Below are 15,801 nucleotides of genomic sequence, written 5' to 3' on the forward strand. Positions count from 1 at the left end.
AAAGAAATGGCATACCTGAATGAGAAATAATAGCTATCGGGGAGCATTTAAACTCTTTAATTACTTCCGGTGTATTTAACATTCAATGGAGATGGGGCTTCTAAGTACCAGCAGGATTTTGATGTTTTGACCTTCAATAATATGATCAAAATCACTCTTTTACTATAGCATGATTAAAATTAGTAGCATTCTCAATTTGAAGAATCATAAATTTGACCATTAGTGTGATGCATTGAAATTTTCATGATTGATGATTTGATTTGCTTGATAAGATAATTATAATTTTGACGTGTGGAGGGTTTTGATGATATTTTACATCAATTGGATGATTTTTATTGGTTAAATATTTGTTTGGATAAAATTATAATTTTATTTAGGTGTTTACTAATTCTTGATGAATGATTAAATCATCATTTAAATTGATTAAACATAATCCCCACATTGTTCTCATGTTGTCGATCAAATCAACGGCGTGATCTTGAGTTTGAAAATTGTATAAAATTGTATTGCTCGAATAAAATTGGTAGGAGAATCGTCAGAAGTGTATGTATTCCTAGTAATTGGGTTTAGCAGTTGGTAATTTTGATAGGAGATTTTTGTTCTTTGGAGATATTAGAAAGGAGCACACTCCTTGACTTAGGATTTATTCGGGGCACTTTTTTTAATGCTTTACTTTTTAGATATTTGCAATTCTTTTGTTTCGTTACAACTTCTTTTTGGTTGATTTTATGTGACAAGAAGCACTCTTTTTGTAATTAAATATTTTAGAGTGTGGTGGCTACAAAGGAAAGTTATCAAACTTTCTTAAAAGTGCAAAAGTGTATGATAAGTTCTAAAAAATCCACTATAGTTTTTACTGCATGCCTACAATGACCAGTATTCATAGATGGGCTCATCTCAAGCTTGGATTTGTTCAAGCTTGCAAACTACGCGTGCTTGTACTTACCCTTTGGTAAAAATTCGGGTATTTACATACATAGTGCCCAATTTCTATGTATTTATATATCTAACAGCTAAACTTTTACTTTTTACATCTATACCGTCCAAATCATCCATACCACATTAAAAATACCACTATTTTAACTAATAAAACGTGAAATGGACCTTTCCATGCATGGATAAGGCGTCATATATGTAAGCATTGAAGAAAAACACACTAAAATTTTAGGCAGATTAATCCAATTGATATTTACGTCTTGTTGCCATCGCTGCATATTTTGTTATGAATTATGGAGAATTACAATCATAATTCCTCTTGTACTTCAGATGGGTCTCCCACCATTTTATAAAGACAAAATATTGGATAATTGAAAGAAGACAACAAAAATTTTCAAAATTTTCTTCATGAAATAACTGTAGTTATTGAATTATAGTAGGAGGATTTCGATCTCTGCTTTGCTGCCAACCTCTTCGGTCATTAGTCACTTTAATGCAAAAGAGGACCTGCTGCGGTTACAATTTGTGTATCACGATTTTTTTCGTTAGGAAAATTAACTTAACAATTTAACACGAGATGTTTCATAGTTTTCAATGAGCATTTATTGTCATCTTTATGCATTTTTTGAATCATGATTGATAATGGTTCGAAGAACAAGCGTTGCTAATTTTTATAAGGAAAAATGGATAATGATTGCTAATTTTTATATAAAACAACGAGAGCCTGGCTAAAGCTTTTCTAGCTATGTTACAATTCTTGTCCAAGTTTATTTTTTTTTTGGGAACTGTACGTAAAAGATGTATCAGTGCTGATTATGAGGAGATCTAATGGTTCAAAAGGGATGAGTATGATGTAGGTGGGCTCACCGCCTGATCATGAAGCCTACTTTTCTGACCAAGTTAATTTGTCGAGTAACAAGACCAAAACCGATCGAGCCATGAAGCAGACAAAAAGAAGACTAGACGACTTTAGCCCGAACCAATTGGTCAGATGCAAGGTGAAAGAACATTCAAGACGACCTTTACAAGAAAGCCGACCTGACACAATAGCTAGCTCTCTTGTGGAATTGATCCAAGGAAAGATCCGGTTCCACAACATCTTTGACCATCTAAGGGATGCCCCAGAATTTCTCATCAAATACCAAGCGTTGACAACCAGACCGTATCAGCTGAACAAGTCAGAAGGTAGTCGGACAACATACATACACATGTAAAATACTAGAAATACGCTAGTACGAAACCCTTTAAAGCAACAATAAAAATGTAATATCATTAAGTACCATCTCCTCTATAAATAGGAGAATCATTTTATGAATAAAACATGATTCATCACAACACATTACTATTCATTCCCTTTTTCTATTTCTCTCTCTTTCTCTCCCTTATGCTCTACTCTTTAGGTGTGATTCAATGATAAATCAAGATTCAACATTCTACAATGTGCAGTGAGCGTGGATCATGCCACAAAAAAAGAGAAGCAATCTAAAGAGAAGAATCTTATTATAGAGACACTGATAATATGAAGTGCACCAGAGAATTTATGACTTATCAGATCAAAGAGTTGAAGGATCATATGTTGGATGACATCCAAGATGCGTTGGCCCAAGGAAAAGACCAATAGCCCCAAGACGAAGTTCTAATGTCCAACATCAGAAGAGTCCCCTCTCCGCCCCACCCCCCGGGCCTTCGAAGGGGAAGGTCTCCTAGTACTTTGATACTGTTGGGTCTGCACTGATTGATTGGTATCGAATCGGGCGTACTAAGGCGCCTTGACAACCCGAGGATGTGTTTTCTCGATAAATTTTTGAGGCTGAGCCACCAGAACGATTCAAGATCTCGACATTGGAGTTCTACAAAGGGTAGAACGATCCGACCAACCACAACCTAGTTCGAGTTGACCATGTGCCTGCTAAGGATCACCTACGAGCTTAAGTGTCGTCTTTTCTTCATCACGTTGAGGGAACCAACCCTCGGGTGGTTCACTGAATTACTCTTGGGAGTAATCATGTTGTTTGCTGACTTCAATTCGATGTTTATGACACAATTTACCAAAGCCCATAAGACATAAATGAAATCACAAGTTTTTCTATTGTTATTGGAGGGACAGAGGTAGATTTGTGCTCGTTTTTTCACTTACTTCCAAAAGGAAATATTAGAAGTGCGGACCTTGGAGCTCACAATCGCTCATTCTGCTCGAACATAGGGGCTGAAGGAAGGATGCTTCCGATATGTGTTAGGCCTGTAGTGATCGAAAACATTACTTGAATTGTTGGAGCTGACCAACAACCACATATTTATCGAGGATTATCACTCTAACCCCTCTTCCTCTAGAGTAAAATCTTTTACTCATCGCCTTCAGGAGAGGGCCGCCTAAGGTGAAGGGTAGAGACCGAGACATGATTCATGACCTTTTACTCTTCCTCGATACGATGACACTCGACCGCCCCGAGACCACAAGACGACTGACAGAACACATTACCGAGAGAGCAAGAAGTAGGAGAATCGGTGAACTAAAATATATACATAAAAAATATGTCAGCACTGCTCTTGTTGAGATCTAACGGTTTAGAAGGGAAAAGCACTGTGAAGGTGGGCCACTGATCGTGAAGCCTACTTGTCTGACTGAGTGATGTTGTTCGAGTCTAGCCAGCAAGGCTAAAATCGTTCGAGCGACAAAGTGGACAAAAGGCTAATCGGATGACCCAAGCCCGAACCACTTGCCCAATTGCAAGGTAAAAGAACATCTGAGCTGATCGTTACAGGAAAGCTATCTGATGCATTGGCCATCACTTTTACAGAATCGATCTAAAGGAAGATTCAGCTCCACAACATCTCTGACCATCTAGGGGACGCCTAGAAATTTCTCTTGAAGGCCTATGGTTTGACAGCCAGACGTATCAGCTTGCTAAGTCATGAAGTAGCGGGATGATAGGGTTACACATGTAAAATATAAAAAAATTCCCCACTATGGACTACTCTAAATCAGAGACAAAAATGTAATATCATCATTATGTACCATCTTATGTATAAATAAATAGTCATTTAACGAGTAAGATGCAATTGATAATGACCCATTACCATTCAATCTCTCTCTCACACATTCTCCCCTTACGCTTTATTTCTTGGGTGTGAATCATGGACAAATCAGGATTTAACATGAACATGTACTGCACGCCACTCTATTGCTATGGATTTACATATCTAACACCTAAACTTTAATTTTTTTCATATATGCTGCCTTGCTTATGCATAAAAAGGTGTATTCCCTTTTTATAAAGCAAGATAGTGGTGTTTGTGAATATAAAAGATTTGAGTGGTATAAATATAAAAATATAAAATGTAAGTGTTAGATATGTAAATACATAAAAATTGGGCGGCATGCATGTAAATGCCCCCTTTTTTACATTTATTAGGAGCTGCTTACTTGTAAAACCTTTATTTATTAAATTGGGCAATGCCTGTCTTTTATACTGCTACTAGTACTAATAATAATATTTTTATCAGTATTATTTTATAGTTGGAAATGTCGTAGCTTAAATTTATTTTAGTGGCATTTACATATATAACACTCAATTCTCATGTATTTATATATCTCACACTTAATCTTTCGTATTTATACATATAGCACTCAAATCTCTCGTATCATGTAAAAAATAACACTATTATCACATTTTAAAAGTGAAGTATACTTTTCTTGCATACGTTGGAAACACCCAAGTGCTATGTAAATATGAAAGTTTGGATGTGAGGTATGTAAATACACGAGAATTGTGTGCTAGGCATGCAAATTTCCGTAAAATCTATGTATACCAAATAAATGCTTGAATCCCTCTACAATCCGTCTTATATATTCCCAAGAATAAAAGCAGCTTTATATGCACAAGAGAGCCATGCCTGCTTTTTTGGGAAAAAAAATTGCGTATATAAGACGTACGCAGCATTGCGTACATAATAGATGTTATATTCGAGTTATATCGGTATTATATTCGCGTTATATCCCCTGTAACCTCCATATAATTTTTAGGTAACATACATGTAACCTACATATATATGAAAACAGAAGCGCGGAACTTATTTGGAAGTTCAGGTAAGTTACAAGTAGATTATATGAAGGTTACATCGAGGTTACATGCGATATAACGTGGATATAATACAGATATAACATGAATATAGCCTCCATTATATACGCAGCGCTGCGTACTTCTTACACATGCAAACTTTTCTCCTGCTTTTGCACATGTAATCCCCTTGATCCAAGGTGTAGTTCTCAGCGACAATTTTTTTTTTTCAGATTTAACCAAATTTGTATATAATTGGCAAAATGATTCTGTTATAAGGTGCAATCTGCATTGTTTTTGCGAATATACTTATGGGGAAAAAAACTCTCTGATGGCTTTCATAGAACGTATGTAAAAACAGCTGCATGAGGAAATGATTTTATGCATCAGTTTGTGCGTTGTATATTGATTTAGGGATAATGTAAGCAATTTTTATCTTGGGAAATTTACATTCATACAACCCAATTCCTATGTATTAACATAACTCAAATCTAAATTTTATTTTTCTTACATTTATAGCACCCAAATATTTCATATTACATAAAAATTACCATTATTTTTAACTTTCTAAGAAGTGAAATTTGCATGTACTATATATATATATATATATATATATATATATATATAATATGAATTGAATGGTATGTATATAAATCTTCCTTTAATATTTTAATAAATAAATAATTGTCTAATTCTATAAATATATACATAATACTTTATTTAAAAAAAAAAATTGGCTTGGTATATTTGATCTAAAACATAGTAAATATATTAAATTTATTTTGAGATGATTATAATATAAATTCTAAATAATTATATAAAAATTAAAAAAACATAATTTTCATATACATATAATCATATGTATTTATATATTTAACACTAAAATTTTACTTCTTTTACATTTATACCGCCCAAAATTTTCGTATCACATCAAAATACCACTTTTCTAACTTTTAAAAGTAAAGGCACATCACATATAGAAAATGTGGTATAAATGTAAAAAATTGAAGTTTAGGCAACATGTCTATATACATAGGAATTGAGTGGCACGTAGGTTTCATATCATGTAAAAAATAGCACTGGCTTTAAATAGTGAAATAAAAGTTTTTTCTTGTATAAGAAAAATGGTATATATATAAAATTTGAAGTTCAAGTATATGTAAATATATAAGAATTGAGTGGTATCCATGCAAATCTTCCATGAAATAAATAGTTGCCATTAATATGCCAAACACAAGCAAAGCTCAACTACATTCTAAGTTATAATAAAAATTGTAACCACATCTTGCACAAGAAAAAAAAATGGAATCAACATCTAAACATTAAAAATCAATCATTTCATCTTATGAAAGACGTGCACAGACACAGACAACAATGAAATAAAATAAAGATATAAGAAAAAGATAAAAACAGTTAAATTTTCTCATAAAAATCTAACCAAAAGGGCCGCAGAGAGCTTATTGATCAAAATAATCTCTAGATGCATTACAGCAATGGTGAGCAGCACATCTTATACATTATATACACAGGAAAAATGACCAAACTCAAAAGAACACTACTTATTTCTAACCGTTTCATTTATATAACTGTTACAAAGAAGCTATTCCCGCCAACATTTGAATCTGGCTACTCTTACAGTGATTTAGAAACCATGAGATCCCTTCGCTTCCGATGACGAAGTCGAAAAAGCATGGCTGGACCGCTTCCTCTTATGCGTCCTCCACGTCACAATGTTGCCGTACCACCCGCTGCTACCTTCGCCGTCGCCATCGTGTTCCTCCTTGCTCGGTGTCTGAAACAAAGTTCGATACTTTCCCGTAGTCCTGCTACACATATCATCACTAATATCATCACTCGCCATCGATTTGCTCGCATTCCTCTGCTCGGAGAAAGTCTGCGCAACCATTTCGTCTGATGTAGTCGACTCGTATATATCTGAAAGCTGATCCCTTCTCCTGCCTTTACTAGTGGAAAATATCGATACATCTTCGCCGTTCTCTACGGCTTTCATCCACTGGAGATCGGTGAGGGGGTCAGCATAAACGACCTCTCGACGTCGTCTCTTGCCCAGAGCCTGATTGGAATCGTCATCTGCGAGCCCTTTAGTTTTGGCTTCGATGTTCTTGAAATAGACCCAATCAGGCACCTCAAATTCTTCCATGAGCCTGCACTTGTATCTCTCCCTTTGCCTCCGTTCTTCATCCATTTTTTCAAATAACCAGAACTCCTCTTCGTTTCGAGCCGCAAGACGGTTTATCTCCCTCTCGCTGGGAACATCGGTGCCGAGTGAATCGGTTCCCCTTCGCATGATCTCTTCCAGCATCTCTCGCCTGTCCTGAGCTGCACCATAATCAACTCATGTTTAGAGGCATTATTTACATTAATGCCAACCAATTCCCCTATATATTTACATATCTAACACCTAAACTTCACTTTTTTTTACATTTATAGCACCCAAATCTTCCAAAATCACGTAAAAACTACCACCATTTTAACTGAAAGAAAAAGAAAAATACACCCTTTCATTCATAAGGTTGAATGTATGTAAAAAAATTGAGGTTTTGGTGGAAGATATTCATTAATAATAGTACATATTATCCAATTATCGGTGTAATTGAGCCAAGTTGATTGGTTAGCCGACTCAGGCTCAGGCTCAGGCTCAGGCTCAGCTCAATAAGTGGCTTGTGAGTTAAGTTCGACGAGCTAAAAAACCACAATCAAGCTAGACCTAACCCGACTAATCAGCTCGTGAGCCGATTATTTAAAAAATAACTAATATAAAACATATCAAAATATATTAAAATTAACTTTATTTGTAAATTATTCAAAATAAAAAAAAAGAGATATTTTACATTTAATAGCAAGTGATTTCTTATCATTTATCTTCAAATTATTCATTCTATTTATCTTTTTATTATATGGGTAATTTACACAAAAATCACTCGAAACTTGTTGTTTATAAATCCACCCCTCTTTGATACTTTTTTAAAATTCTCACTCAAATATCAAAATTCACGGTAAAACCCTAACCCATAATTTTCATTTTTATCAAATTCTCAATAGTTGGATAGTGGAACGTGTAAATACACTAGTTCGGTAGTTAAAAAAAATCATCTAGGTGACTAATTTGTAAATATCAATGTTTCGGATGGTCTGCATGTAATTATCCTTATATTTAATACTAGCTCAAACTAATACTATTTTATCTTTTTCATAATTAAAAATGACGGCTCATGAGCTAGCCCGAACTTGTAGAAGTAAGCTCAAGCTCAAGCTCTAACTTGATTAAATAATCAAACTTAAGTTCAAACTGAGAATGTCTATATTCATCTATCATCGCTGGTAGAAGAACAAACCTGTAGAAGTAGTGTTGAACAATCCAGCCTGGATGACCTTTGCATCAATGCCCATCTTCTGCTTTGCCCGCTCTAAAATGACCTCTTCGATTGAACCCACGCTTACCAGCACGAAGACACGAACCTCCTTCTTCTGCCCAATTCGATGCGCCCTGTCTTCCGCCTGCTGATCCATTTGAGGGTTCCAATCACTGTCGAAGATAATAACAGTATCCGCAGTCTGCAAATTTAATCCAAGACCTCCGGCTCGAGTGCTCAAAAGAAACATGAAGTAGTCGGAATCGGGCGCATTAAATAGTTTCAGTTTAGCCCCTCGTTCTTCGGTCTTGGTAGAACCATCGAGCCTAAGGTACTTGTAGCCGTAAATGTCCAAATAGATCTCGAGGATGTTTATCAAGCGAGTCATTTGAGAAAAAAGTAGGATTCTATGGCCCGTTCGTTTCAGCTTTGGAAGCAGCCTGTCTAGGAGTTCAAATTTCCCTGATGCTCGAACGATTTGGTCTCGCTGCCACATGTTGTAATCTTCTACGAACAGAAATGGATGATTGCAGCACTTTCGGAGCTGCATCGAGTAATTCTGAAGACCCTTGGACCTTCCAGTCCCTACAAATTGTTATTTTGAAAACAAATTTTAAATTTTGTGTTAGAGTAAGAATTCAAAATCTATGATAGAGCTGTGTAAACAAATTTTAAATTTTGAGCAGAGTGGAGCTGTGTAAAGAAGTTGTTGCAGAAAAGGAATAAGAATTCAAAATCTATGATAGAATACACATAATAAAGTTATCTATCACATGCCAGATTTTCTGTCTTATTTCCATCAATGAGTTTGCAGCAGCCTTATGTTTCTACAGAAAAAAAAAGCTAGAAATGGGTAACTAAAAAGATTAAATCTATTAGAAATGTGAAAAAATTATCAATGTTAGTGCCATGTCTCCTGAATTGTAACTTGGTTAAGTGCTTCCAATTCTAAAGGGAAATTTTTGTGGGCTAGGCATATAGAATTGCTTATCCAGGCTGTGCAGCCATAGCTTCGTTAGATGTGTTTTACTTTTCTATGTTTTTAATACATATCACTCAATTCTTATGTATTTATATATCTAACAACTAAACTTAAATTTTTACATACGGCATAACAAGGTGTATTTCCCTTTTTAGAGGTAAAAACTGATATTTTTTTTGTGAAATGAAAGATATGGGTGGTATAAATGTAAAAAAGTAAACTTTAGGTGTTAGATATGTAAATACATAAAAATTGGGTAGTATGTATGCATATGGCCCTTTATATTTTGTTGTCCGGGTGATCCACATTCTGGCCTCAAAGGTTACTTTATATGTAATTAGATCAATCATGAACTAAACTACCATTATGCTTAGGCTTATCCCAAACAACTAAAGGCAGATTAACTCTGGTTTCAAAATGTTATATGCCAAAAAAATATAAATAATGAATCTTAGAAACAGCGATTGTGTGGTTTGAGACATGGATATCCTTCTCATCAGAGAAATCAAATTGGATCAATATGAGACCTCTATCAGAGATGCTGTCAGCATAATGTAGGTTGATATAACCCCCTATGATACACTGTAGGTTGATTGTAGACCCAAAATCTCAAAATTTTATGTGTAAGGATCAACTATGCATACTTTGTTACATCAATTACAAGCTTTACTAGATCCAACAACATTCATATATTTGCGTGACTATCATTTCTTACACCAAATCTTCCTTATGTTCTAAATGTCTACTGGCCTCACCTTATTTTCAGAACTTGCAGGTCTCAACCCTATTTCTATTTTAACATCCCTTTCAACACCCTTTCTTGATCCTCTTTCTTCTTCTAAAACACTAAAATCTCTCGAACTCAACATCATACTCTTTCCTATAACAAGAAATCTCTCTAAAGATTAAAAAATAAATAAATAAAAATCAAAAGATAATATGCTGGACATGAATATAAATTAAAATCAATTAAAGCCATTTTAAACATACCAGATTCTAGCCCTACCCTTCCAATATCAGTAATCTGCTGATAGTATGCTTTCTGCCACGCTGACATATCACATTTTAATATCACTTGGGTCTTCCCCGGAAGATACTTTTCAACCTCATCCTTCTTTCTTCTAAGTAAAAATGGCCTTATAACCTGAACGGATAAATATGGTTAAGTTACATGATTAAGAAAATATAAAATAAATAATAATTGTAAAAGAATCAGGTGAGAAATAATAGTGAAATCAGAACTCACTTGATGTAAACGTCGAATAATCAAAAGCTGTTCCTCATCGGTAAGACTAACCTCACACTTATCTGCAAAAGGAGCATTAAACCATTCCTCGAAATTTTGTACTGAATTAAAGATGCTGGGTAGAAGGAAATTAAGCAGTGACCAGAGTTCTTGAAGACTATTCTGTATAGGAGTACCGGTCAAAAGCAGTCTCCGCCTAATATGAAATCTGAGCAGGTAGAACTTATCATAAGAAGATATTATTTACAGGCATTATGGGAATAAGTATGAAAATGGCTTGAAGAAGATTTTAGAACTATATGTACAATGCAAACTGGGCTAATAAAATTGATGTTAATGTGATAAGCACACTAGAAATGAACAAAATAAAAATATTGTTAAATTAATTAAGAAATCATGACAATATGACCCTTTTATAATCTCAAATGTATGGGATTGATGAAAGCTAGAAGAGGGAAATTAAAACTTAGTTAAATTTAGACCTTTCCAGATGAGAAATGCCCTGGAGATCCTCTAAAATAGCGATTTGAGCAAATTCATGAATACAAGTTGAATGGGATCCTTTACGGTGGCAAGAGAGTTGGTAAATGAAGGTGAGACAAAAAATGATTCTCTATAATAAAAAGAATTGGCTGAAAAATGACATATCAAGAATAACATTTATTGTTCCCCTTTTTGCAAGGTACGAAATGGCTCCCTATGAGTAAATATTAATGACTGATCCTCAATTAGCCAACATAATTCATGGCTGACAAATTAAAGGAAAAAATTCCTGATCAAACCTCAGGCACCCAAGAATAAAAAAACAATAATACACTCAACATTTGCTTTTTGCAACTAGCTTCCATCAATTCTAGATGGATGGCATGATGGAAGGGCAAAAAGTAAGGACTTGTTTACCATCTTTTTTTTAAAATATTATTATTATCAATTTAAGGGTTTGGTTGGGGCAGCTGCAGCTCTTTGAAGACGCAGGTCTGAAGCTGCAACAGAAGAAACAACTTTTCAAAAAGTTACGGTGACTTACAAATTTATTTTATTTTTAAAAAGTCAGAACACAGCTTTCTGACAACTATCACACATTGGGCTCGTTTGAGAACAGGGTAGCCTTTCATTTTGTTTGAGAGAACGACAATAAAAATCACATTGCATGTTGACGCAAGTTGCGTGCAACGCAATGACACTCTTTCGCCATTTTAAAATGGCGGATCTCCGTGGCTTTCCATTTGCCACACCACATTTCCGATCCTGAACGGTATTATCAAATTTGCAAATTCGTTTGCCGACCATTAATATGATGTCCCCGAGCTTCGACGACAATGGCCATATCCAAGGATCTTATTCTTTAATGGAAAAGTGAGGCGAGGAGCTCCCACCTCCCACACATGGAGAAACGTCAGACGGAGAACGTCTCGCTCCGCAAATTTGGCATTCTTGTCGTGTAGCTAGAGTCCATCATCGCTTCGCCCCCTCCCCCTAGCAACACCCGGACCCGCTCCTCTGCTTTGATCTCCTATCCTTGCTAGTAGAGACCATTGAAGAAGAGTCTCAGGTCTTATATTCGGCTTTGCTTTAAATGCTTGAGCCCCTCTTTTTTGCTCCATTTCAGGCTAGCGGATGGCTAACGGAAGAAGGATTTCCAATGACGAACTCCAACCGGTTCACTTGCATGCAAACAGTACATCAGCTTTAAGAAGCTGAATGTTAAAACCATTTTTTAAAAAAGCTCAATTTAAACAAACTTTTAAAAAAGAAGAAGCAAAGCCAAAAAAAGTATTTAACAACTCAGGTCGAAAAAAACAGTTTCTACCATAGGAATTTCTAAAAATCAGCAAGAAGTTTGTTCCCCAAACAAAACTATGGTGGCATTCTCAAAAGCAAAGCTGAAAGAAAACTGTCTCAAATAGACCCTAAGTTTGTTTTGTTTTGTATTGATATCATAAACCATTACTAATAATAAATGTTGTAAGATTGATAATGAGAACAAAAATTGTCATCATATTTTATCCTCCTTTTTCATAAAAAAATATATCATCAATGAATTCTTTTATACAAAAAACCAACAAAATATAAGAGGCGGTGAGAAAATTGGCATTTCCTTGAGAACACTAAAACCTTCACCTTAAGAGGAATGTCCAACTTTTGTAGAATTTGGCACCCATTCCTAATAAACCACATTCACAATAGAATTTGGCGCCCATCACTAAACTCAATCCAAGAGCCCTAAAATGTATCATACTTGGATAATCCTTGAAAAAAAGAATACAAGTGTTACCATCTCAATTCTAAGAAATTCTTTATCGATTGTGATGTTACCTCTCAAGAAAATAAAAGATCACCCAACTAATGTTCACTATCTAATGAAACCCTATCTAATGAACCTAAACCATTACTATACATACAAAAAGTCGGAAAGACAACAACAAAGCTTTTATCCTATTAAGTGGGGTCACCTACATGAATCTTTTTCTCCATCGTGTCCTATTGAGCAATATTTTCATTTAATTCTAATAAATTTACATTATCTTTTATACATCATGCCAAAGTCTGGCTAGGTCTACCTCTACCTTTCTTAACATAAGTGAAATCTAAAACATCTTCTCTCCTAACTGGGTCATTAGGAGGTCAACATTTAATGTGACCAAACCATCTAACACAACTATTTCTAATCTTGTGTGCTACTGGCGTTATTCTAACACTTTCACGAATATATTCATTTCACATTTTGTGTCTAAGAGTAAAGCCACGCATTTGCTTGAGCATTCTCATCTCAACAACACCTAATTTTATTCTTCTCTTTTACAGGCCAACATTCGGCACCACAAAACATTGCAGTTCTCACCACCCTCTTATAAATTTTTTATTTAAGTCTAAGTGATTCTTTTATGTCACACAAGAGGCCCAATGCATTCCTCCACTTCAACAATCCAATTTGAATTCTATTAATAACATCCTTCATATATATCACCCTCACTTTGAACAAGAGAACGAAGATATCTAGAACGTTAACTCCTTTTAATCAACCCCGCCATCGGATCTACAACAACAATAAGAAGCCTTTATCTCACTAAGTGGGGTCGGCTACATGAATCTTTTTTCTTCATTGTATCATATTTTCATTTAATTCTAATAAATTAAGATCATTTTTTATACAACATGCCCTAATTTTTTTAGGTCTACCCCTATTTTGTTAACATAAGTCAAATCTAAAACAAATACTCTCCTAAGTGGGTCATCAAATAATCAACGTTTACTGTGACCGAAAAATCTAAGAGGACTCTTTCTAATCTTGTTTGACACTGTAGATAAACTAACTGTTTCACGAATATATTTGTTTCACATTTTGTCTCTAAGTGTAAAATCACTCATCCACCTAAGCATTCTCATCTCAGTAACATAACTTAGTTTTATGCTTCTCCTTTATGGGCCAATATTCTGCACCATAAAGCATTGCAAGTCTCGCCACCATCTTATAAACTTTTTCTTTAAGTCTACGTGGTTTTTTTTCTATCACACAATAGGTCTGATGGATTCCTCAACTTAAACCATCCAACTTAAATTCTACTAATAACCCATCTATATTACCATCACTTTGAAAAATAGACCTGAGATATTTAGATCATTTATTCCTTTTAATGACTTGCTCACTCATTGTTACAACCCACCAATAGATCTAATACTACTAAATGTATATTCCATGTATTCCGTTTTAGATCTACTCAAATAAAAGCCTTGAGACTCTGATCTCCATAATTCAAGTTTTTCCCGAACTATTTCTCTAGTCTTATCCACAAGAAGGATATCATTCGCGAAAAGCATACATCAAGGTACATCCTCCTATAAATGTCCAGTAATTAAAGCAAAAAGATATGGGCTTAAAATCGATCCTTGATATAATCCAATTGAAATGGAAAAAAAATTGGTCAATCATGTATATAAACCTTTAATGACTTGAATATATACCATATCAATACATTTCTTTTCTAAAACTCTCCAAAGTACTTCTCTTGTAACCATATCGTAATCTTTTTCTAAATTAACAAAAATCCTTAATTTCTCTATACTTCTCCAGCAAACCTCTCAATAAATATAGATCTACTACTACTAAAATTATATTTCAAATACATAGTTTTAGGTCCACTTATACGAAAACTTTTAGATTCTAAAATTTGACTTCCATAATTCATGTTTTTCTTGAGTTATCTCTCTAGTCTTATCCTTAAGAAGGATATCATCAGTAAAAAACATACACCAAGATACATCCTCCTACAAATGTACAGTAAAAAAACATCCATAACTAAAGCCAAAAGATATGGGCTTAATGTTGAACACAGATGTAATCCAACTAAAATTGGAAAATACTTGGTCAATCTTCCTTATGTTGAAACACAAGTAATAGCTCTACTATATATATCTTCAAATACTTGAATATAAGCAATATCAACACATTTCTTTTTTAGAACTCTCCAAACTACTTCTCTTGGAACCTTATCATAAGTTTTTTCTAAATCAACAAAAAATATATGTAGATCCTCCTTACTCTCTATATACCTCTTCATCAAATCTCTCAATAAATATATAGCTTCCATGATAGACTCACACAACATGAATCTAAATAAATATTGAGAAATTTTTGTATGACGTCGTAACTTATGTTCAATTACTATCTCTCAAAACATTAATGTATGACATATTAACTTAATTCCTCTATACTTTTGCACTCTTTTGCATCCCTTTTATTCTTAAAAATATGAACCAACAAACTTTTTCTCCACTCATTTGACATCTTTTTAATTTTTAAAATAATATTAAAAAATTTAGTAAGCTAATAAATATTTTTTTATTTTTATTAAAATATCATGAGATCCTATTGATTTTTCACACTACTTTCTTTAAAGATTCATCAACTTCTATTTCATTAACATGACGACAGATACAAAAAAAATTGCTATGATTTATTCTATTAAGATCACCAAATGTGATCATATTTTCATGATTTTCATAGAAAATTTTATTAAAATATCTCACCCACCCATGTTGAATATTCTCGTATAAGAAACATTTTTTTTTATTTTGATCCTTATATTTATTTGAACTCAATCTTTAATTTTTTTATCTTTTTACTTGATTAGTTTATACATATATCTTTGACCCTCTTTAGTATTTAATATATTAAAAATAGATTTATGAGGATCACAAATTGTT

The 15,801-nt window shown here is 34.1% G+C and overlaps 1 protein-coding gene across 1 annotated transcript in view; it reads right to left on the reverse strand.

Annotated features, from left to right (window-relative positions):
- Nucleotides 1-6,412: 6,412 nt before the first annotated feature.
- Nucleotides 6,413-15,801, reverse strand: part of LOC110027403 (probable ATP-dependent DNA helicase CHR12) — a 49,768-nt gene continuing 40,379 nt past the window's right edge. The window contains exons 9-12 of the mRNA XM_020728816.1: nt 10,597-10,804; nt 10,341-10,494; nt 8,351-8,953; nt 6,413-7,334 (exon numbers count right to left, since the gene is read on the reverse strand). Of these exons, the coding sequence (XP_020584475.1) occupies nt 6,637-7,334; nt 8,351-8,953; nt 10,341-10,494; nt 10,597-10,804 (1,663 nt within the window). The 3' untranslated portion in view covers nt 6,413-6,636. The remainder of the gene's footprint in view (nt 7,335-8,350; nt 8,954-10,340; nt 10,495-10,596; nt 10,805-15,801) is intronic.

The sequence above is a fragment of the Phalaenopsis equestris genome, unplaced genomic scaffold (genome assembly GCF_001263595.1).
Source record: "Phalaenopsis equestris unplaced genomic scaffold, ASM126359v1 Scaffold000428, whole genome shotgun sequence".
Lineage (NCBI taxonomy): Eukaryota > Viridiplantae > Streptophyta > Magnoliopsida > Asparagales > Orchidaceae > Phalaenopsis > Phalaenopsis equestris.